Genomic DNA, 23,972 nt, shown 5'->3' with positions numbered 1-23,972 from the left:
TTTACACGAGATAGAGGGGAAGGACTGCTGAGCAATTCCACACCACCAGGAACATGCAAGTAAAGCTTTTGCTAGTTAGGTAGCCCTGATGCAAGATGGCTTGTTTTTGTCAGCCGGCCACAGAATGGTAGTGCAGCATGTGCTGCCCTCTTAAGTGTACATAGCCTTGTACAAGGCTTGCTCTGAGAAATCCTCCTCCCACTGCCAGGTACGTTTAGTCACTCCATCTGTGCCACCGCCCCTCAGTCCCTCTATAGACATACTAATTTCGTGCCTCTACGCTCCAAGCGAAGGTGGATTTAATTTAAGGAAGACAAGAAAAAGGAGAGGAGCTGTAACTTAAGTATGTATAGTTACACACACACAGAGTATCTGAGACTGATTTTTTTTTTATTTTTCACATATGCAAGTTCTTTAGAAAGAATTTCGCTGCTCTTAGCAAGGCATCCTTGGAATAACACAATTTATGCATTTCAGCCAGCACAGCAAGAAAGTTCAGTTTTGTCTATCTATAAACATGCTCAGAGAAGTCCTTGTACATCATCATAATCAGTATTTGGTAAATAAACCAGGAATATACAAGATGACAATCTTGTTCAACGTCGCAGTCTTGAGAAGCTGACACCACTTCTCTACTCCTGATTTGTTTGCCTCCTGACTGCCTTCTGGATGCTATCAACCATTAAGAGGGAAGTGACCATTAGTGACAGAACTGCTTGTCACTATAGCACTATAACTAAGAGCTTCTTTTTGTTCATGCCAGATCAGCCAACCTGCCATGCAAATCTTACTCCAGTTACTGCTGTAGAGGCAAATAAAAGATTTCATAATTGGTGAAACTTGACAGAAAGAATGCACAGTTTATCAAAATAAATACTGCATAATAGACATGCCTGTGTTTGAAAGTGAGAAAAGAGTTCCTTAAACTATAAAATCTTAAAATATTGATTGAGAAGATCAGATTTTTGCAAATTATTTTGCCACAGTACAAGCTTAATCTAAACATACACGAAATGTCTTGATAGTGCCAGATCCTCTCCTGCCTGTGATCTCTTCAGTTACAGTAGCAGTTGAGTTTATCTGAAGAGAGGAGAGGAACTTCTGCCACAGAACACATTTTTACTTTTATCCTTGTTTAGATTAAAGGCTTGTGTTTCCAAAAGAACAAACATAGTAGCAGTATACCACTACTGAAAAAAGCAAAAGATATGTACGTCAGAACAGACTATAGTATTGCAACTGCTACACTCTGTAGGTTAAGTGCATCAGAAATCACAAAGAACTTAGTATTAGAAATTAAAGGGTTCTAAGAGCAACATCCAGTCCCTCTAGAAAGAAGCGGAGTTTTACTGTACGTGTTGCAGTTTTCAGGATTTGAAACTTGTGTATTTTCTGAAAGAACTAAGAGTAGCAAGTCCTGCTCCATTACCCACCTCCTGCCACCAGACTGCTCAGCTCACATGGCCTCACCACCTGTCCCTGCATTTGGAACTGGCCCCAAATATGGTACTGACACTCATTCCCCTCTGGAAGATCTGCCACCCCCAGGCAGTTTCGCCAACTCTGTCAAAAATCCTCTAGAAGCAAACATTGGGTTCCTTCACCCAGTGACTGCACCTGATCAAATACAGCCACACCAAGAAGAGCACGGATCCCCACTGACCAGACATGCTGCGAGAGCACAGGCTGGGCAGAAATCACAGAGTCAGGCCTAGGAACAGAGTGTCAGCTGCAATGGAAATAAAATTGTATATCCTCATCTTAGCATGCCTTAAATCACAGAACTGTAGAATGGTTTGAAGTGAAAGGGACTTCAAAGATCATCTAGTTCCAACCCTCCTGCCATGCGGAGGGACACCTTCTACTAGTCCAGGTTGCTCAGAGCCCCATCCAATCTGGCCTTGAACACTCCCAGGGATGGGCCAGCCACAGCTTCTCTGAGGAACATGTGCCAGTGCTTCACCACCCCCACCGTAAAGAATTTCTAATATCTAATCAAAACCTGCCTTCTCTCAGTTTGAAGCCATTCCCCCTTGTCCTATCACTACATGCCCTTATAAAAACTCCTGCTCCAGCTTTCTTGTAGGCCCCTTTAAGTACTGGAAGGCTGCTCTAAAGTCTCCCCAGAGCCTTCCTCAGGCAGAACAACCCCAACTCTCTCAGCCTGTCTTCATAGGAGAGGTGCTCCATCCCTCTAATCACCTTTGTGGCCCTCTTCTGGACTTGGCTGGCCAGGCCTCAATTCCACGTATGTCTTCAGGCTTCCATCTAGCACTCTTCCTGTGCCTCATAATACAATACATCCATTTGTCATGTTGCCAGAATTCTTAATAAACTTAATTACAAAAGTTATGCAGAGGAAACTGCTTCACCCAAGAAGCGTCGCATCACAGAAACCCAGGTTTCAAGCCCTGCATTTCTGAGGCACGTGGCTATAACACGCACACACAGGTTTGCACGAGCACAAGCACCCAATACAGACACGCTACAGCACTGCAAGTCATGCTGGCATAGGTCCATTTTACTGTAACTCGGGCAGAAGTGTCAGCTTCTTCAGTGCTGACAGACTATCCCTCAGGGCACATGCACTCCATATAATTTACAGCTCTGTTAAGTAAATACAGAAGGTACCAACCAAATACGACAGCACTGTCTCAAGTAAAATTAATTCTCTGTGGTGTCCAGCCCTAGAAAGTCACTGCATTTCACTCCATCAGATACAGAAATACAGCTACAAGCTGTGCTGTGGCACCTACCTCAAACACATGTACACACATGGGACTGCAAAGGTGGGTGAGATTTTCTAATAAAGTTTAATCTTGAAGGAATCCACTGGGAATATCTCCCTTATCACAACAGACACAAGGCTTTTGGTGCAATACACAAGCTACCCATGCTTCAGCAGCCATGGGAAGCCAGCACAAGAGGGCAGCAGCGATCCAAGGAAGTGAACTATATAGCGAGTGGTTCTATCTGCAGTATGAATTTACCTGGTTGGTAAAGGCTGGAGTAGGAGAATGAAGAGGGAGTCTTCTTGTTATGTTTGCTGTCCACCTGTCGTAAATGAGTGTTTTAGGTTGCTCGAAGAATCACCAGCTACGGTACCGGCAAAACCAGGTTTAATATTAAAGCAAAAGCATGACGAAATTCATTTCAAGGTTTGCTCTACTACTGACTAGATGGTTAAAGCACACAGGGAAAAGTCAGACTAAAATCTAAAATTAATCGATCTAAAACTAAAATCTACCAAAAATAATCTATGTGGAGGCTGGGGATGGAAAAAGGGTAAGGATGAGAAAGGGTAAGGATAACAAGGAATGAGGGAGATCCTCCCACAGAGTCACAAGGTTCAGAGTGGACCTCCCTTGCCAAACTTAGCCCCAGATCTGGCCAATGGTTTAGACCTAAAGGTTTAAACAGCACTTAACAGCAGTTCATCTATAGCCTAATTTAAGTAATTTAACAAAAGATTTTCTATAGAATTTACTATAAGCACAACAGTAACTCACTTATGGACCTGACTAACTTATGAATCTAACATATTTAAGAATCTAAGAGAGCAAGATTAATAGTACATTTGCTATTGCATATATGCACCCAGACCAAAAGGACTGTGTACAAGGTATAATATACCTGTGAAAAATTCCCCTCACGTTCCATGAAGTATTCACGCCAGATGCCTTTGCATCTTCTCAACGCGCGAAGGATTGAGCCTTGAGGAGTAGAGGTATCAGCCCAGGCTCCATCTGTGTCAGTCCTCCAAGTATAGCAAATTTGAGAGTTCTCTGGCTCTGAGAGGTGTCCCTCTCAGAGAGAGATTGCTGGTCGCAGCCCACTACAGTCCAGTAGAGCTCAAAGAGTCTCACTTAGGATCACTGTTTATAGGGTCACAAGAGATTTGGCTTTAGTCATAGTAATTTTCCATCCTGGCTGCAATTCAGGTCAGTAATTTCTTTGAAAGTTTGATAATAAAAATATTGTTCCACTGGGTTGTTATTCAGGCAAGAAAAATAAGTTTCTAAGGCTGTTATTAAAAAATCAGGAATTTGTAGGTGTGGTGGGGAAATATGATCTACTGGGAAGAGGCAGCATGGGTTCTGATTAATAAAGGTCTGCCCTAGAAGTCTGCTGAAGTTCTTTGACAAATCTGTGAATAAAGGCAGTCTGGTTTACCTGGATTTCAAAAAGGCTTTTGGCTAAATTCGTCACCTAAGGCTTCAAGGAAGATGTGTATCCACATAGGAAGTCCTGATGTGGAGAAATAATTGGCTAGAAGATAGGGAACAGACAGTAAAAGCCAATGATCTATTCCAAACAAAGGAAGGAGATCACTGAAGTTCAGCAGAGGCTCTGAGCTCTTCAACCTATTGAACAGTGAACTGGAAAAATGACAAACAGCAAGCTCAAAGTGTAACAAAGACATCAAGTTATTCAGGAAAGTGAGGATAAGGGCTGACTTAAAAAAAACTGCATGACTTTAGGAAACCAAACAGTTGTCCAATAAAATGGCAAATAAATTCCAAGTAGATAAAATTAAGCAAGTGAGGTGAAGGTGGAAGCCCAATACCAGACTCAGCTGTACAGCGAGCTTTGAAGTGATTATTAGCACTTAGGGACACTTCACTTGGTGAAGTTTTAATAGTTCCAGAAAAAATATCAACCAGGGGGGGGAAAAAATGAAAAAGGAAAGGAGTCATTAGAAATTATTACAAAAGCACTGTTATTCAAATCCATGACCTGCTCCTACTTCAAACAAATGCTGTTATGATGTGACTAGAACTCCACAAGAAAGCTATCTTAGAACTCAAAAAAGCTTGAGAGAAGGGAATAAGGATCACCAAAGTCACAGAAATACTACCATTTTAAGAGTGACTAAGACACAATTCTTCAGCCTCAAAACACAGACAAGTTAGAAAGTGCCATGGGGATGACTGGATACAGTCAATAATCATGCACTAACTATGGGTCATTAGTAGGACAAGGGAAGTATTTTTTCCCCTCCTTCTACCATTTGTGGGACCACATATGGAATACTTTGTCCAGTTTTGGGCAACTCAATATAAGACACACACTGACATCCTGGAAGGAGTCCAAAAGGCCCCTGGAAGGTCAGTGGCATACAGGTCATGATGTAAAAGGCAAGGCTGGGAGAGCTGGGCTCACTCACTCTGAAAGACAGAAGGTTAACAGGAACCTACTTGCTAGGTACCTCAGGTGTCCTTATAGAACAGATGGGGACAGAGCCCTCCCCTACGAAGTGCAGAACCAAATTAGAGGAAATGGGTGAAACAATAAATTTTTAATACATAATAAGAAAATATTCTTCACAATTAATGTGGTCAAACATCGAACAGGTTGCCCAGAGTGCAGTGTAGAATCTCCAGTCCTCAGAGATGTTCAGAACTAATCTGGGCGTGGCACGGAACAACATGTCACAGCCAACTACCAAGGGTGCTTTGAACATGTATATGGGGAGAAGGGTCAGACCAAATGTCTTCTAGTCTTCCAAACTAATTTACTCTGTTATCCTGTGATGAAATAAAGCGAATGGAAAACAAGCTTAAGAAAAAAAAAAGGAAAAATGAGGGAAAATCACTCCATTTCAAGCTGGAATCCTCAACTGAATTCAACAGTTACTCTATGCTGGCATCAGCATTTTCAAACATATTTCAGAAGCATTAGGATGCTTTGATATTTGTAAGTTCCTTTGAAACAACCATTAAGAATGCTTTCTCCTTGGTTTTCATCCATAATTTACACTGTAGTCCGTGGTACCAGACCTACAGTCCCTAACCTAATTCTGTGCATTACAGCTCACACATGCAACTGTACACTGGGTGCTAGTCCCAGTTTTACTCAGCCCAAACTCAAACTGCACACAAACCCTGGCAGGCAGAACATCAAAGCACAGGAAGATCAAAGCCAGACAACCTATTTACTACTATTTTTTCTGAAAAAGACATGTAAACTTTCAATGGCTGGGAATGAAGCATCCATTTCTTCTCTCACACTAATGTTTATACCAGCATGCTTTCAGTAAGTTCACTCATATAAACCCAGCCCAAGAACAATCAACAGTGAAAAAAAGAGCTGGCATTCATCAACTCTTGAAGCATCTTTTTTTTTAATTTAGTTCAATTACAAAACATATTCTGGAAGAACTTTTCACAAGTTTCTGTTCATATCCTTCATCGTATTGCTCAGGAAAGCAAAGGTCAGTAATCTAGAACAGTTTAATCAAAATCCAAAAGAGTTCCCATATCTGTAGTCTACCCTGCCCACTGAACCCCATCTCATCCTCTCCTCCCAGATTCCGCCCTCACTTTTCTGAGAAGATGGGGCATTCTTGAACTCCTGTGACTGAAGGGAGTGTGGCAGAGTAAAAAATGGGGCGCAGGGGGGAACACACGACATACAATCATCCTCAAATGTTTAAAAAAGTGGAATATCGGTAAGGGAGGATTGCCTCAAACCTGCCATGGTTGTAATCCTTCAGGCAATGAGATTATATTGCCATTCTCCCACTGCTGGTTAAACCCAAATTTTAACATTTTAACCCCATTGCACTTTCTGAATCTAACTATCCCATGGTCACTTTAAAAGCGCATGAGGAACACTTGACTCCTTTCCAGGCTTACCTACTTACTGTTTGGAGTTAGACTTGGATGCTGGATCAGACAGCCCACACTACTGAAATAACTGAATGCTAGCAAGGGAAAGCAATTTGCTGCTGGCTAAGCTGGGGATGGTTTTTACAAGTTATGGGCAGTGTTCACTAGCAGCTTGGCATGGGTAATAGAGCATCCTACAATGATCTGAAAAGAGAAAAGGGTAAGTATAGGAGAAACTCCCCCATTTGTGTCTATCTTCCCTACCTCTTTTTCCTTGTGAGAAGATTGTTTCTACTCCTGTGGACTGTTAAGATTCGCTGCTAAAATCCCCTTTGCTCCCATTCTCCAAATCAGGAAATCAGCAACCAACCGCTGCTCATCCTAGGGAACCATCAGATGCCCAAATGGCACCAGGAGAAGTGCTCAGTAACAGTAAGCAGCTGCTGGCACACACGGGAAACAGCTGCCCGCTTCCCAGCACATGGAGGACACACTGTTTTGACTATGTGTTTTTAGGACCAACTTTCATTCATCAGCACAAAACCAAAGCAAAAGAACAAAGTGTTTCTCCAGCTTTGCTGCAACTTCTTCATAGAGCCTTTCTTTTCCATCTCTGTGTTTTAGGTTACTAGGGGAGCCTGTCTCTTTCCTTTTGCTCTCTCAGACTTTCATAGACAACACTTTATCACATTTTAGCTGGGCTTGTTATTCAGGCAGGTCTGCCTGGCTCCAGGTTCTTAGACATAAGAGCATAGTAGTACTACAAATCAGCATAAAACTAAAATGTCCTTTAGAAAAAATGTTAATTGCAACATTCTGTATATTTCCTCTCAGGTACAATTCATATGCTGCAGAGATTGTGTGGAATCAGAGAAGCAGAATAACTCCTTCCCAAGGTTATCTAGTGAAAACATGCAGGAGAACTGCAATCCACAGTCGGTGTTACAACTTAATTTTGTGATTTTGTCTTTTTTTACCTCAAAGAAAAAAAAAAAGATGTTGACCTTGAAGTGAGTATGACACCTTTTCCCTTTAAAAAGTCATTCTAACAAGGGGTGCTCAATTAAGCTAGAAACAGATGTCATCTCCTAATCCAAAACTCTGCTCTTGCAGTAAAAATTATTTAATTTTACCCAGTTTATGCTGTGAAACACCTTCACCGGTTCCAATTTTTGGCTCTTCCTACTCAGCAACAGATGCTCGAGTGATGCTTCTCAGCAGGTACGCTCCCCAGAATTCAGCTTCCCAATAATCACATTACCTATTATGCACATCATTAGCCTGAAGATAGAGTCACGCTTCCACCTGGAGCTGGCCAGATAGGTAGTAGTGCAGATGATAGGACAGCATGGTAGAGATTTTCAAGGATGTTTCTTGGATACTTAAGAGGAAGATAGAAGCCATCAAATTCCCATAGCCTTCTTTGTGGTCTTAGAAGACAACAGCAGCTTACTTCCGTTATTTTTTTAGGATTTTGGAGACTGTTACCATAGAATCATGGAATCACAGAATTTTAAGGGGTTGGAAGGGACTTAAAGATCATCTAGTCCCAATCACCTGGCCATGGGCAGAGATACCTCTCACTAGAACAGGCTGCCCAACGCCTTATCCAACCTGGCTTTGAACACTGCCAGGCTTGGGGCAACCACAACCTCCCTGGGCAGCCTGTTCCAGTGTCTCACCCCTCTCATAGTAAAGAATTTCTCCCTAAAGGCTAACCTAAATTTCCCCTCTTTCAATTTGTACCAACTACTCCTTGTCCTATCCCTACAGTTCCTGACCACGACTCTCCCTCCGGCTTCCCCTTGGAAGGTTGCTATAAGGTCTGCACGCAACTTTCTGTTCTCCAGGCTGAACAGCCCCAACTTTGTCAGCCTGTCTTCGTAGGGGAGGTGCTCCAGTCCTCTTATCAACTTCGTGGTCCTCCTCTGAACGTGCTCCAACTGTTCCTTGGCTGTGGGATATACACGAGAAGGAGATGAAAGGCAAACCTCGGCGGCAACATCTTCCGATGGGCTTCACCCCGCACCTTTTCCCAAATCAAGAAGGCAGCTGGTTGCCCAGCCCTCCCCGAGCAGGGAACCGGAATCGTCCACACTTACGCCGTCACTCCTGCAGCGAGAGCGCCTGCCAGCAGCTGCACACACAAGCAGGGGAGACACTGCCAGCCCGGCACTGCCAGCCCGGCACTGCCAGCCCGGCACTGCCAGCCCGGCACTGCCAGCCCGGCACTGCCAGCCCGGCACTGCCAGCCCGGCACTGCCAGCCCGGCACTGCCAGCACCGCCCCCGCCCGCCTGTGCGGAGTCACGGCCGCCGGCACCGCCCCCGCCGCACCTGCGCGGAGGCGGGTGCGGGGTAACGCGGGGGCAGCGCCGCGCTCCGCCTCCGACCCGCCTCCCGCCTGCCCGGCCCGGCCCCGCTCCGCTCCAGCCCCAGCTCCGCCCGGCCGAGCCGCAGCCCGGCGGCCGCCACCGAGCCATGGCGAGCGCGGCGGTACCCGCGCAGCCCCCTGAGCCGGAGGCTCCGGAGGAGCAGGGCCCGGCTGCGGCCGGGGATACAGAGCGCACGGAAGTGTCAAGCGGGGCCGGGGCGGCGGCGGTGCTGGGGGAGACGGGGCTGGCCGTGAGCTGCTGCATCGCGGCGGCGCTGAGCTGGGAGCGGCCCCTCCGCAGCCTGGGCGGCTTCGTCTGCGCCAACCTGCTCTTCTGGTGAGCGAGCCGGGCCGGCCTGGGCGCCGGGGCTGGGGTCGGGACCGCCCCCCGGGATGGGAGAGCTCCTGCCTGGTCCGCGCCGCCCCGCCCGGCCGCGGGCGTCTCCTCCCCCCGCCCCTCTTCCCTCGTCCCCGGGAGGAGCGTTTGCCCCTCCGTTTCCCCTTTCCGACCGCCCTTCGCGGGGAGCTGACCCGCGCCCCCAGCTCCTCCGTGGGAAGGAAGGTCCTGCTTTTCGCTTCACCTGCGCCACGGCATTCCGTGCCCCAGCCGCCGCCCCGCGTCTGGCCATGGCCCTCCGGCGGTGTGCATCTGCTCGGTCGGGTTCTTTCATCCTCGGTGTCTGCCCTAGCCCCACACACGCCCCTCTGCTCCCATTTCCCACAGCATGATGTGTGATGATGAGGAGGAGCCTCGGAGCGAAGCTGAGCAGGGCGGCTGCAGCACACGCCGCCGGGAACTTGCATTTCCCGCAGCCGAGATAAGCCGTGGGCCCGCATTTCTCTGCAGAGTTTTGAAACCTCCTGGAATCAGGCCCCGAGCCCATAGGTAGAGCTGTGCTGCTGCCCTGGACCAGTGCTTCAGAGTTCACGTTGGGTGTACCTGCTTTTCCAAATTAGTGGCCTAGTTAGTGGAGGCTTTGTGGAGTGGGGACAGCGGGAATGTTACTGCAGTGCACCAGTTCTCTTTCTTGACTAAGCTTTTTCAAGTCAGATAGTTTTGTTGAATAAACTCCAGAACTTAACGTGGGGATGTGTTAGTTCTTGTGTTTGTCGTGACTCTTCTGTTTACCCCTATTGGAAAAAACTTGTCTTTCTATGTGAAACTTCTTCAGGGCTATCTCCTGATCCTTGGTTTTGTCAATGCCTGCGTTTTTCGTTTTCTGATCTAAAATGTTGCTTGTGTAGAGTGATTTATGAATTAGGGCTCTAATAATACCACTAATAATTAGGGTCTAATCATACTACAGAGACTCTTAAGACTGAATTGTGTTTCTTGTGGCTAGAACTGCCTCATTTCCCCTGGAGTGAATAAGAGGCAAACAAGCAACAGAGGTGGATTAATTGCAAACTCCACTTAGTTCTCTATAACTGTAACAAGCATGATCTTTAAACACGAGATCAAAGTCATAGAAAGAGAACTTTCTGAGGCTTTGTGCTGCACAGGAAAATGTCTGTGCAAGTATGTGTGATTTCTAATTTTGGTTGACTTTTATTATCCATACTGCTCTCAGGTATCCGTGGTAAATCCTTTCATTGAGAAAGTAACATGCTTATGCTCTCATTTTCTGCATACTTCAGAGATCACCTATTCTTTCAGCAATTTGGAAGAGTCATAAAGCTTTATATTTCTTTGCAACATGGCTCTGATAAAATTTTCAGGGACAACATCTAGAAGAATACATTTCCATGTCTCAAGGAATAGTAACTGCTGGGCAACCAGTTTTCTATTCTTTGGTCCAACTTTGGTCATAAGCAAGGTATATAGTTCCAGCATTATGTAATGCCTATAGGAAGTCTTCTTTGGTAGTCTTACTGGCAACTTATTATGTAACCAGTATTTGAAGTTATTTTATTAAAATTCATAGTTCACTCTACTTTCTTACTCTCAAAATGAGTCAGAATAGCAAAAGTCAGGGCAAGGATTGCTCATTTTGCTTTGGTGGTATTGTACCTCAGCAAGGAAGCTTGCCATCCTAGTGCCAGGGAGTTTTTGAGAGGTGTATACAAACCAGGAAATGCAGAAGCAGGAATGTTGACCAGTAAAATTCTGTGGTTTGAGACTGAAGAACAACAAGATCTCCTTAGCAAACATGAAATCTGACACTTTGAAAATGAAACAGTTGTTTGGTGTCACATTTCTCTGCTTTGGTGTTGGCGTTGTATTTGCAGCACAGTGTGTTTGCTCCTTCTCCTTTTCTTGTTTGAGATTCAGCTCATCAGCCTAGTTTGTCATGACTCAGATGGTTGCTACTGCTTCTGGACTGGGAACAAGTGTCTACCCCTGCTGCTTGTCAAGTCTCTCCTAACAGGGCTTTGTGGCCAGAGCCTAGGTAGTAGGAACGTTTCCTGGTTGCTGCTTTGTGTACCTCATCTTTTCTTGTCATGTGCCTCCAAGTATCCCTATCCCCATTACAGAATAGGTTCACTCCCAGTGTGAGGGTCCTCTAATCTCAGGATTTCTCAAAGCTGAGAAGTCAATATTTCTGGATGGGAGACTTCTCTCACTATAGCAGCAACAGTCTTGGTGGAAGAGGGAGGAAGGGAAGGTGAGGTTTAATTTTACAGTTTTCTAAAAAAGTAATGGTAGTTCCTTTCTCCTATCTGTTTAATTTTTTCGAGACTATGTTTTCCTCACAGTGAGTTTAGTATGTATGCCATTCAAAACACTTCATGTGTAAACTGTTGCAGTCGGAGCTGCTGAGAGTGAACTGTTTCTCTGATGTCACAAAATCTTTTTTTTTTTTAATATGTTTGATTGTAACGTCTTTTGTGTTGAAAATCTCGTAACCGTTGTACTGCATATAAATGCATTTTTGATGTTTACTACTAAAATAATGTTCTTGTAAGTACAAGAAATTTACTAACTTAATTTCATTATGATTGCCTTAATTTTTTGAATATTCCTAACAAATTATCATGGGCTCCTTAACAAGAGAGTAGAAAAAGTAAAAACAAACCTGTTATTGCAAAAGCATTTTTCAGTTGGCACTTCCATTATTTATTCACCATGAACAGCTTTAAGCCTCCTGCCCCAAATGAACCCGATTGAAAATCTTTAAAATAAGCACCATTTTGCACCTAATCATCTGAAATTTAATATGGATTCTTCTGCTATATATAGCTTGCAAACTGAAGTCAAAATAACAGAGGAAAACAAGGCTGGTTTTTTCCCCCCTATTTTACACACATCATACCAAAAAAGTGAGTGATGGGCCTAAGAGCAGACAAACTGTTCTGGTACCGGAAGTTCAATCACTATGTTCTATTTTGAATGTTTGAGAAAGTTGGCTGCATATTTTTGCCCACTATCAGCATTGACTGTGGGTACCACTAGAAATGTAGTCCCTGGAGAGCTACTCACATAAGACATCTTGGTGACAAAATGTTACTTTCTTCTTGGTCTTATCTGTATTAGGTGGTCTTCTTATGCTACTGATGTTATTCCTAGAAGACTGCTGTGGTCGCTAGTGTTTTTCAGTACTGCCTGGGAGCTGTGAGGTTGACTGTGGGTTTCCCTCAGCACTGTGTGTGGTCCCTTCCTTAAGGATGACTCAGTTGTTGTACAAGGATCGTGTCACTTTGATTCATCCCAGCCACTCTTCATGACCAGCATTCCACCAGATGTCATTAGTAAGAAATTTACAGAGACTCTGTATAGATGATGTTGGCTATCTGCATTCAGTTTTTAATTTCACTTGACATTTTTTATGAGTCCAGTTATTGAAATTGAAAGTTGCAATATATAAATGATTGTCATGGTTTGAGATAGCCCCAATTGCTTTACTCCCTATTGCTTTAATTCAGGCACACAGTAATTCAGCTCAGAATCCTTTTTTGTTTCCCTCTCAGGGAAACACTCAAATCTGAGAGCATACGAGCAAAATTAATACAAAAAGAATTAATTCTGACAAAATTTTATTCCTTAAGAAGAAAATATTTGGTTCAAAATACTGGCTTCCATTTCGGATACATGTGGGAAATTCATCAGTGGTGGTAGTCAGGAAGGAGATCACCAAACTGTATTAGGTGAGAATTGGAATAAAAGAAATCTCTGAAATCAAAACATAAAGAAAAATGCATGAAAATTAAGTGAGTTGGAGTAAGACCAGATATTGACATCTTAAGGCCAGTTTGTAGTATGCTGGTCTTCAGAGCACTATATTAAATTTGTAATACCTCCCATGTCAGGAGAACACGTACATGTTTCTGTGAGAGGATGGTTGTTTCCTTATGGCAACCAGATGCCAAATGTGGTTTTGAATGTGGGAGATTTCAGTCTTTGGCTGTCTTTGTTACAGGAAATCTTTAAGCTACATTTTTAGTTGTTTTGGGATTACTTTCCTGAGATCCAAAGTATCAGGATAGCACACGAGTGAATAGCCCTGCCTCAAACCCTAATAAGAGTTTTTATCTCCTATCCCTTAAGTAAGGATAGTAGAATAGGTTATGTATTGACATAACTCTTTTGTAATGATAATACATTCATTATCAGAAAAGAGAAGAAAAAGTTCTGGCATAGGCTGTTTTGAAATTCACTGTGCTTTCAGGAGTGGATTTCTTACATGGTTGCTAGTTTGTTTCTTCTTGTCTGATAGTTATAACTTACTTAATTTGCTGCCTTTTACCAAGGCTTTGTAACTTATTGGTATTGAGATTATTTTATTACACTCAGCTGCAGTACAGTAAATTGCTGATATTTCTTCAAGCTTAAAAAAAATATTTATGGTTTGTTGGGTTTTTTTTCTTCCTAGAAGATGACATTTCAAAATACTTTCCTCAACTAAAGATAAAATTCCAGTGTCAGTTGCAATATAATTTTAGGGTCTACTTGTTTTCACTCAGGCAGTTTCAAGCTTATGTTCACTTTTCTACTACAAATTATTAAAACTGTTCAAGGCTTTGGAGGTAGAAAAGTGGAACAGAAATTAATTTAATTTCATTAGAAAAAAAATTAAAAGTCATTAAGAGCTCTTTAGTGACAGTTTGGATACTTTTGGCTGAGAGATTGGTTTACTGGAATGAAAATTGACATTGTTTAAGAGCCAGACAGTGTTACATAAAAACCTGGACAGTTTACAGCGTTTTTCGACCAATAAGATGAAATCAGGATCAGTCAGAAAAGAAATCAGTTGGGGTAATTGAGGAATTGAGGAAAAGCAAGCATTACTGAACAATTTAGGACCAAATCTGGGATAAGGACTTTGTGGAAGATGGAAATCTCTAAGAAAGGACAATAGATGAATTGCAGCATAGCTTGGGTTTATTCTGTCTTGCTGAAATTTACCTGTGCTGTGTCTAAAACAGTTGTCTTAAGAGAGAAATGATAATTTCTTTATGTATTAACTCAAAATAATGAAACCTTTCAAACAGTAAGTAGAATTCTGAGAACAATGGTCGTTTTAGGGGGATATGCTATGCTCCATGGTAGATGTTACAGGACTAATGAGAGCATTAAAGAAAAGGAGATTTAGGGCAGCATGGTAGAGGTGCTACTGCTCAAACTGCTGCTACTGTATGAGAAAATGGGATTAAGATTTCTTCTGTACTTTGCCAGAGTACAGGTTAATTAAGGTCATCTGGGCATGTGTCTGCAAAAACAAAGGAAGCCAGGTTATTCGATGTTATGTGTTTAAATCAAAATAATTTTAACTTCCATGGAAACATCATCCCCAAATTCGATGTCATGATAGACTCAGAAGGTATGTAGTTTAGGTCATTTAAACTCCTTCTCAGTTCTTTTTTTTAAAATGCCTATCTGAGTGCAACAGGTTGCTGTAAATCTGATCCACAAGCCACAAATGTTGAAACCTGATTCTAACGGCAGCATTCCCCAAGAGGTTTCCTTGCAAATAGTGTGAGATAATTTTGCAATGTAACATTTTGTTATTAACTTAATCCTATTTCCCAGACCACCAATGTACTTCCAAATTTACCAGTTTATAAGCAAATTTATCTTTGGTGATTAAATGCAAAGCATTGCAAAGGTTTTCCTGCAGTCTTTGTCTTTTGCCCTGAAACCTGTGCACAGACCCCCCGGAGTACTACTCCTTCTACGGGTAGCAATAGTAGTTTAGATTTGTGGGAGTCTGTTTCTTAGGACAAAAGATTTATTTATTATTTAAAAATCTTTTTTTCCTAATAAGTTCTGGAAGGTTTTCTAAAGAACAGCTGATTTGATCTGTGCTTTCTGGCTGAACAAATATGATCCTAATCTTTTGAATGAAACCTGACAAATAAGCTCTTTGAATAAAAGGCTGATGGCTGAGTTTTCTTTATCTTCACAAAGAAAGAATTAAAGAAAATGATGCAAGTTTTAGAATAATAATCATGCCTCTTCTGTTTGGGTTTTTTAATTTTTTATGTACTTAATGACAGAATTTTTAGACTTCTGGGCACTACCCAATGAAAAACTCTTTGCTAGTTGGCACATAGGTTACAAATCAACTGTTCTGCAGTACTTCATTTTATTTTGGTTGAAATATCTTGGATATCTGAATTATTGGGTGGCATTCTTATTTAGAGGAAAAGCTAAAAAAAAAGGTACTTCTTCCTAATTTATGTCTTTACAGAAGCTTACACTTTTCTCCACTAAATTAGAAGTGATTTAAAACATTTTTAACGTACATATCGTACATAACGTACATAATAGGAAGGATCCTATTACATCATTTCACCGGTTTTCAGGTAAACAGATACACAGTTATCTAAGTTCAAGCTGCCAGGCACCCAGAGTGGTGGTGTGCATATTTTAAATTTGAATTAACGTAAGATGTAAAGTAAATGCATTTGAAATTATTTTATTCAACAAATTATGCTTTTTGAAGGGGTGGGGAGGTTTTTTAGACAACATTTATAAGTCTTTGTTTCTTGTAAAATTTTTGACAGCACAGACCAATTGTCCTGCTTTTGGCTGGGAAGAACTTAGTTTTCTTCCTGATACAATGGTACAGCGCTGTGTTTTGGACTTAATGTGGGAATAATGTTGATAACACACTGATGTTTTACTTGTTGCTGAGCAGTTCTTACGCTAAGTCAAGGACTTTTCAGTTTCCCATTCTCTATCAGTGCACAGATGCACAAGAAGTCAGGAGGGAGCATGGCCAGGACAACTGACCCAAATTGGCCAAAGGGATATTCCATACCACAGTGTACCCAGTATGCAGACTGGGGGGGAGTTGGCCTGGAGCTCCCCATCACTGGTCGGATTGGGCTGAGCATTGGTCAGTGGGTGGTGAGCAGTGGTATTCTGCATGGTCAGTGGGTGGTGAGCAGTGGTATTCTGCATCACTGGTCTTTCTTGGGTTTTATTCCTCTCTCTCTTTTTGTTGTGTCACTTTTCATTTATAATTGTTATTGTTATCGTTACTGCTACTAACTTTACTTCAATTATTAAACTGTTCTTAACCCATGGCCTTTACTTTTTACCAATTTACCTTCCCATCTCACCAGTTTGGGAGAAAAGTGAACGAGCAGCTTAGTTGCCAGCTAGTATTATACCACAACACCAAGAGGTACTGTAGGAACAACAGGAAATATACTGGATTACTGAGTTTTGGACTTCCAATGTGTTGAGTACTTGAGGTTTGGATTTCAATATTTGTAGATACTGCATTTTGGTATTTACAGAGGCTTAGTGTGAAAATCATTTACATTCATATAAATGTATCAAAGCAATTAATATAAAAGTTGTTAATTTAATAGACATAAAAAGTGGGATTAGCAAACCTGCTAATTTTTCATTAGGAACAGTTTTTCATTTAGAAGAGTCAGAGTTTTAAACTACTTGTAAATAAAATGTAGTTGAATATGTATTATTCCTTCTTGATTCAAAAGAGGGCAAACAAAGTAATTGTGCCAGTGATCAGTAAGAGCACGAGCTTTCTGATACTATCTTTGCCATGTATTTAAAAAATGCTCTTCAGGCAGTGCATTTCATGCTGTATTTAGAATAAAACTAACCCTCTTCCTCTTCCCCAGACCTCTTGCTTCAGCTAATCAGCAGAATTTGTTGCAAGGAGACAGGTGTTGACCGCTCCAGCAGTAAGCATGGAAGAATGCCCTACATTCAGCTCCAAGCAAGAAACAGTTACTACCGGGAAGCAGTTACTACCACATCTTTTCCTTACATACCTGCCTTCACTATAGATGTTTGTCTGAAACAGTGTTAGGTGGTCCCTTGTAAGAGCAGAAGTAGACATATCTCTAAGAATACCTTTGAAATTAGCAGATCAGTATTCCTAAAATGCACTAGAAATATTTGATCTATGCAGGGGAGAGCCATTCTCTATCTGGTTTATGTCATAGCCCAGTCTGGCTTACCTGTGTCTGGTGGAAAAAGACTGGTTCTATAGAAAACTGTCTGGAAGGTGCCAGTAGATTTTTCACCTTATCATTTAATGATGAAACAAGTGTATGCTAACCTTCACCATTTAGAACTCTAACCGGATGAGGCCTGTGATGCTCCTCTGCTATGTACAGTCTTACTTTTGCATTGGGATTTCATTTGTATTTTCTGTCCCATTTTTTCTTTCCATCCAGACTTCCTAGCTATGGGAAACTGGTCAAAAAGATATTACTTTTTTTGCTCTTAGAGCATGATTTTTGAACTTAAACAACATTTTAGAAAAATATGGAAGTTGGCAAAATACTGAAAGAGTTACATTTGAGTTTAGCTACTTCTGAATAGGCAGTAGAGGTTAACGGCAAGGCATATTTATTTGTGTGGCATTAAAAATAAGGAAGCACAACTTGCTAAGCAGTTGAATTATGTAATTTAAGAAAATTATTTTGTACTACTTTATAGATAGGAAGAAAGGAAAGTGACTGAAATGCTGAAGAGAAGGTAGAGTAGTTTGCAGTGTAATTTCATAATGGTTATGGGTTGTTTGGGGGTTTTTTCTGAGAAAATCTCAATACATGTTATTTTAAAACCACAATAGAAAGAGTCCACCATTATACAGTCAATGCAATTCCACTTCTAATTGTGGAAGTTTTCAAGTTTTGACTCTTAACAGTGCAGTTTAGAATCACTTCTGTCCGGCTGCAGTATAACTAGGCCCAGAAACAGAAACTGTTATACCTCAAAGTTCTAAGGTCTTACTGAAAAGGATTTACCAACCACTTCTAATAGACTAAAATAGTCATACAATGAAGATATCATTCAGGTTGGTAGGGACTTTAGGAGGTCTCTAGTATGACTTCCAGACCAAAATAAAATCAATATTAATTCAGATCAGATTGCTCAGTGTTTTGTCTTGACAGCCTTCAAGGTTGAAAATTCCACTACCTCTGTGGGTAATCACTGCTTAATTATTCTAACAGCCAATAATTGATAGCTCTCCTGTTTCATTTCCCAAAACTGGATTTTCAGTCTTCCCCAGTGGAGTTGAGTAGTAGACTTGGCTCCATCATGCTTTTATTCTTTCGACATAGAAGAACATAGGTTGGAAGGACAGCAGCAGGTCAGCTAGTCTGACTTGATCACGTGAGGTCCAATTAGAACACGTTGCTTAGGTTCTTACACAACAAAGTTTTTCAAGTCATACTCCATAGGAGTCTGCCATCTGCTTAGTGCCTCCAATAGCTCTCTCACTGGACTGCTCTGTATGTTAACCAGAGGACACCCTTCACAGTGAGGCCACTTTTGCCATCAGTCTGGGGGAGAGGCTTGCAGCCTCAAAGCCAGGTGGCTGTATCCCACCTCTGGAGCTGCATCTGAGTGAAGGCCTTTTCTATGCGGGGAGTGCCTGTTTCAGCCAGTGCTGGGGACTGAGTCCTGTGCCACCTCAGGACCAGTTTTTTTGCAGTTCTACACTGCCTTCAGCAGAGTTTCTTGCCCCCTTGCCATGCCAGCTGCCCTGTTAACTCCTGAAGTAATTATCTGAAATGGATAATTCTATACATTGTTTTAACCCTCTCCTTCTTAAAAAAAAAAAAAAAAAAAAAGGCAAAACCAAAACAAACAAAATCTTGGTTATGTGTCTTGTAATGGTTTTTACTTCCACATCACTTGCAGAGAACTTAAAACAATTTGAACTTGAGTCTGTTTTGGTTATTGCTTAAAAACAGGGGATGTTGAGTAAGCATAGCTATTGATTCTTCTGCAAAACAGAAGTATTTTTGTGGAGTAAAAAAAGATTGTGGAGCCTTTCAGATTATCAGGTGTGTGTGGGTGGCTGTGTTAGAAGTACTTAAGAGTAAAGTCTGTTCTTTTTCTTAAAAAAAGAAGAGGAAAGAAATGCCCTAGCTCTTAATAATAAGCAAAAGTACCAGTGAAACCTTTTGTTAGTCTTGTTGCTATGCGTCATGTTGATAATTCCTAGAAGAATTTTGAATCCTGACACTGGTAGCAAAACAAGTGTTTTTCAGATCCCAGCATGTTGGACTAACCTTTTGAAAAGGTTATGATAGATATATATGCCGAAAAAAGTACAAGGGGATCTTATCAGCTTTTCACCAGGAAGGGCTTCAAGGACATAGATCTGACATACGAAAAGCTTTTCTAGTCTGTACTGCTGTGGCACCTGAGGGCTGACACACACTGGCTGTGAATAAATTCGTAAGAGATGGTCTTTCTTGCAAACATCAGAGTCTAGATGAAGAGTACTGAAGCAAGGGAGAAAGGACTGTGACAGCCAATAATGTTGAGGCATGGGAAGTCCAGTCAGAATAATTGAAAGCTCTCCAAATGAGTGAAGAGCCCTTGTTTGGTGACTACAATAGCTGCTCCAACTAGATTACAGGTTTTTTCCTTAAAAGCTGTGGAGCAGAAAGACTGCAGTGTCAAGAACGTAGAATGACATGACTTGGAAGCATCTTTCAGAGAGGATGCTACCTTGTTAATCCTTGTTTGCTAATCCTTGTCCGCATTAGTGCAATTGTTTTTAACAGCAGGTGACAGCTGTGATTGCAGTGAAACTAGCAGCGCCGTTTAGTTGACAGCATAAAATAGGTCAAACATGTTCTGTGCGTTCTTTGAAAGATAGACTAAACCTTCTTCCTAAACATCTGATCTTACTTTTAAAAGCTAGTAAAATGTGTGTGTACATACACACATACATGCACACATACATAAAATTTTGGTATTGATGTATTTCTTTGAGACCATTGAGGACTGGCCAGTGGTAATTGTTAAGTCAGGGCATACTATGTGATTCTATAGAACATTCATGCACAAGCACCATGAAAAACCTATAGACTAGGTATGGTATTAAGCCTAAATAATTTAAAGGCCTGCATTTGTTATAAACTTCTGCTGCCTAGGAGTTGGATGAAAAATTCTTGATTTTTCCCGTACAGTCTCACATCTCTCACCTCAGCCCATTATCAATAAGTTAGGTAGGCTAAACAAAGTCTTCAGTGCAGTTGAACTTAAAATCAAGGGGTTTTAATGCTGAATAAAATTACCTAGAAAAATAGTAGAACAACAGGATGCAAAGCTGTTAGGAATTTTGATTTAATGAGCTGTGATTGGGCAGCTTTGAAAGAGCTTACCTTGTAATAATTTTTCTCTATAGTCCTCTGTTAGTTTTCTTGACCTGGCTGAAATTATACAGGGGTGCAGGGGTTTTTTTCATAGAATAGTCCTGTAATTTGAATTCTCCACAGATATAGAAACCCTTTATATTCAGATAAAACTTTAAGAGTGAACTTGTGTGTTTGCGTGTATTGGAAATCACATCCTGATCTGCTCGGGGCAAATATGGATTTGTTAAATGTGAAAATCAGTGGCATGGGCTCTTTTTTTTCTTTTTTTTTTTTTTTATGCAACCTTGCTTTTTGAGGATTGCAAGGCATACTGGAACAGTTTTCTACAACAGCAGTGTGTCCTGAGCTTGTTAGAAACATTGGGAAGTCAATTTTCTTTTTAAAAATCCATGTGTCCTCAAAGGGTCTCTCTTGGCTTCCTCCATTGGCCATGCTTGCTACTCCTTTTCTCTTCCCTTCCCCCCCCCCTCTTTCATGCAGAAAATCTCTACAGCAGCAACTCATTGGGTGGCCAGTTGCCCTGTTTTCAAATCTGAGAAGTTTCTTGGAAACGTCCCAGCTTTGTGATTTTGTTTCTGATGGTATTCTCATTTGATCTAGTTCCTTGAACAGTGGCTTCTTACTGATTTTGGCTATCCTTTTACTTTAAAAAAGATATGAATTTGTTCATTATCTGTATTCAGATTTCTGATTTAAAGTGCTTGAAACAAGCTAATAAATACTTCCGCTTATTTTATGTATTTAATTGAATTTTAATTCTTTTTCTGCCACACCCTTTTTTTTGTGAGTTAAGATATTTGCCAGTAAAACAGATAGAAGAGCTAATCTCCAAGCACACCTGGACAGTAAAGTCAACAGTGCATGAAATTATAACTCATATGTTCTGAGTGTAGGTCTGTTTGACTTGACTAGATGTGTTCTAAAAAATTATGTAAGGAAAAACAAAATTAACAAAAGCTTGTTATGAAGACAATTTTGAATACGATGCCATGATACGGATTTACCTCATCTTTGTATTTGAAAGAGTGATTTGTATAGAAATCGTGTTTGAACACAGGCTCTGTAGGAAACACAAGAAAATGTTTAACCTTTTTTGTGTGCATTGTGCCAAGACAATTTATGCTAATAAAACCATAATTAATTTAAAAGAAATGTTTTCTATGCAATAATTAAAATATTTTGTTTTCTATGCTCTGTGCGTAAATAAAAGTATACTACAAACTTAAGGTATGTTTGATCATTGTATCTTTAAATGAGACTATGTCATGCTTCAAGCTCTCAATGTTTGCTTCCCTTGGAAAGGTTGTGGGGAAAAACTAAATTCAATAAATGTAATCTCAGGTTATTTTTTTTCAGTATTAGTAGCAGCTGTGAGTTTTCATATGCTGCCAATAAGTTTAAAAGTATTCAACATTTATTTCTTCTTGACATTCTAGGTTTCTTGCACTGACCTCTTGGAGAGTCTATCATCTAACTTCTCTCATAATACTTGGAGTGCTAATTCTTCAGATCATGAAGGATTTGATATTCTCAAGGATAAAAGGTAAGACAGTGTACTGATAGAGTTCCATGCTTAAACACCTGCAATTTGGGGCATGTTATTTCATTACTAAAGCCAGGTCGATGTTATGATTATTCTAAAAGTATTAGCTAATTTTAGAGAGGGATAATAGGTCTATGATGGTCTATTATCATTTTCAATGAAGTTTTGCTGTATTTTATAGGAAGGGCATTAGCAGATTTCTTTTAGCATTTGGATGAGTATAATTGGTATCACTGAACAATCATTCTTGTTTCTTAACTGCTAGGTCTGAAAATGAATTACAAAGTTTTCCTAAACATTCATACTTCTTCTGGCATTATTCTAATTTTAACATTGTTGGAAAGTTTGGGACATCCAATATAAATTGGTCACATTTGTAAACAGATAGAGAAATTACCTGTTTTAGCACAGTTGAAATAAGAAGTGAGCAGTACTTTTTTCTACTTTGTGTAGCGTTTAGTTTCCAATGTGTATAAAGTTTTACATGGATACAACCAATTTTGAAAGTGATTTTGCATTTGTTGGCTGGGCTGGTGTTTAGAGGTTGTTTGTTTGGTATTTTTTAATTCCTGTCCTGTATTTCATTACCATCTTGCAAATTCTTCGAGAAAATGTTCATCACAAGTCTGTAATTTTCATTCTTAGGAAGATTTTTTTCAAGTGCCTTATTTTGCCTTTTGTTCAATGTTGAATCCCATGCAAAGTGTTGGAAAAATCATCATAGTACAAAAGCAGGAAATAGATGTCAGAGAAGCGTGGTATTTCTCTTTGATGTACTAACACGTCATTTCTGACTTCCAAAGCCTGTCGTTCCCTGCAAAGTTATGGCAATTATTTGCAGCCTTTTCTGAAGCATGATTTATTCTCATTGCCTTTTCTGGGAGTCTTGGTTACTATTTTGTTTCCTGCTTGACCATTACAGGCTCAGAGGCCAAATTGTAAAGCTTAACAGAAATTAATTTTTTAGGCTCTGTGTTGCATAAATCACCACAAATATTGATTACCTCAGTAGTGGGAAGGTAATGATTTAGGTAAATTCACTCTTACCTGTAATTAATATTTTTGTATTGACCCAATTCAAGATGCACCACTCTCGTGTCTGTGTGATTATTTAACCAGTCATTATAGAGATGAGGCTAGGAAGACCTGTATTTCCCAGCTTATAGAGTGATTATTTACTGTAACAATAATCTTTAGTAATAATCTTTATCTTTGATGTCATGATACACAGAGTTCAAGAACAATCAGGTTCTTGAAGTTACACGGTGGAAGTCTTGTGTTAGTGACTTGAAATCAATGAAGCGCCACTCCAAAAAGCAGAAAAAAGTTCTTCCCAAAGTAACACTTCTGTGTAGCTGCTTCACACTTCCAGCCAACCACTAGATGGCAAGACTATTACAGATTCATAAGGAATGTAGAAAGTGGTTGACAGTGTGTAGATGCAGAGCATAAGTTACGCTGGTTATCTTCTTCATGACATCCTTCCACGTGGAAATGTAGCCATAGAAGATACTGATTTTTCCATTTATGTTTTTTACTGGTATGTTAAGTTTACAGAAAGCAATTCAAGAACTGTTACTGTAAGTTAAGATACCCTTCCTGTTTGACTGATACAGACATTTCCTTAGTAATTTTGTCTCAATTTTGAACGTTCCTTATGAATAAAGAAAAAAAATAATATTCTTTCTGGTTTAGTGCATGGTGTTTCATCTTACATTCCTACAATTGCAGGTGCAAAGCTTTGGAGGACCATCACTGGCAAGTAGGTATATTATTTTTAATACATTGGTTATTTAATACCTAATTTTTTTTATAGCTAGTCTGAAATTAAAAAAAAAGCCTATTTTCCCTCAAATGACAACCAAATTTTTTTGTTCTTACCATCTTTTCTAAGTTTA

At 40.6% G+C, this 23,972-nt stretch overlaps 1 protein-coding gene across 2 annotated transcripts in view; it reads left to right on the top strand.

Moving 5' to 3' along the window:
- The first annotated feature begins 9,063 nt into the window (after positions 1–9,063).
- The window catches only part of RETREG1 (reticulophagy regulator 1), a 60,942-nt gene continuing 46,033 nt past the window's right edge, over positions 9,064–23,972 (top strand). The window contains exons 1-4 of one of the 2 annotated variants that reach the window (XM_032712067.1): positions 9,064–9,321; positions 9,709–9,870; positions 21,968–22,074; positions 23,806–23,836. In XM_032712067.1, the coding sequence (XP_032567958.1) occupies positions 9,092–9,321; positions 9,709–9,870; positions 21,968–22,074; positions 23,806–23,836 (530 nt within the window). In that variant the 5' untranslated portion in view covers positions 9,064–9,091. The remainder of the gene's footprint in view (positions 9,322–9,708; positions 9,871–21,967; positions 22,075–23,805; positions 23,837–23,972) is intronic. The other variant, XM_032712076.1, reaches the window with a different exon arrangement.

This window comes from Chiroxiphia lanceolata, chromosome 1 (assembly GCF_009829145.1).
Source record: "Chiroxiphia lanceolata isolate bChiLan1 chromosome 1, bChiLan1.pri, whole genome shotgun sequence".
In the NCBI taxonomy this organism is placed as follows: Eukaryota; Metazoa; Chordata; class Aves; order Passeriformes; family Pipridae; genus Chiroxiphia; species Chiroxiphia lanceolata.
The sequence above is the reverse complement of the archived record's forward strand: the minus strand, read 5'-3'. Positions and strand labels throughout refer to the sequence as shown.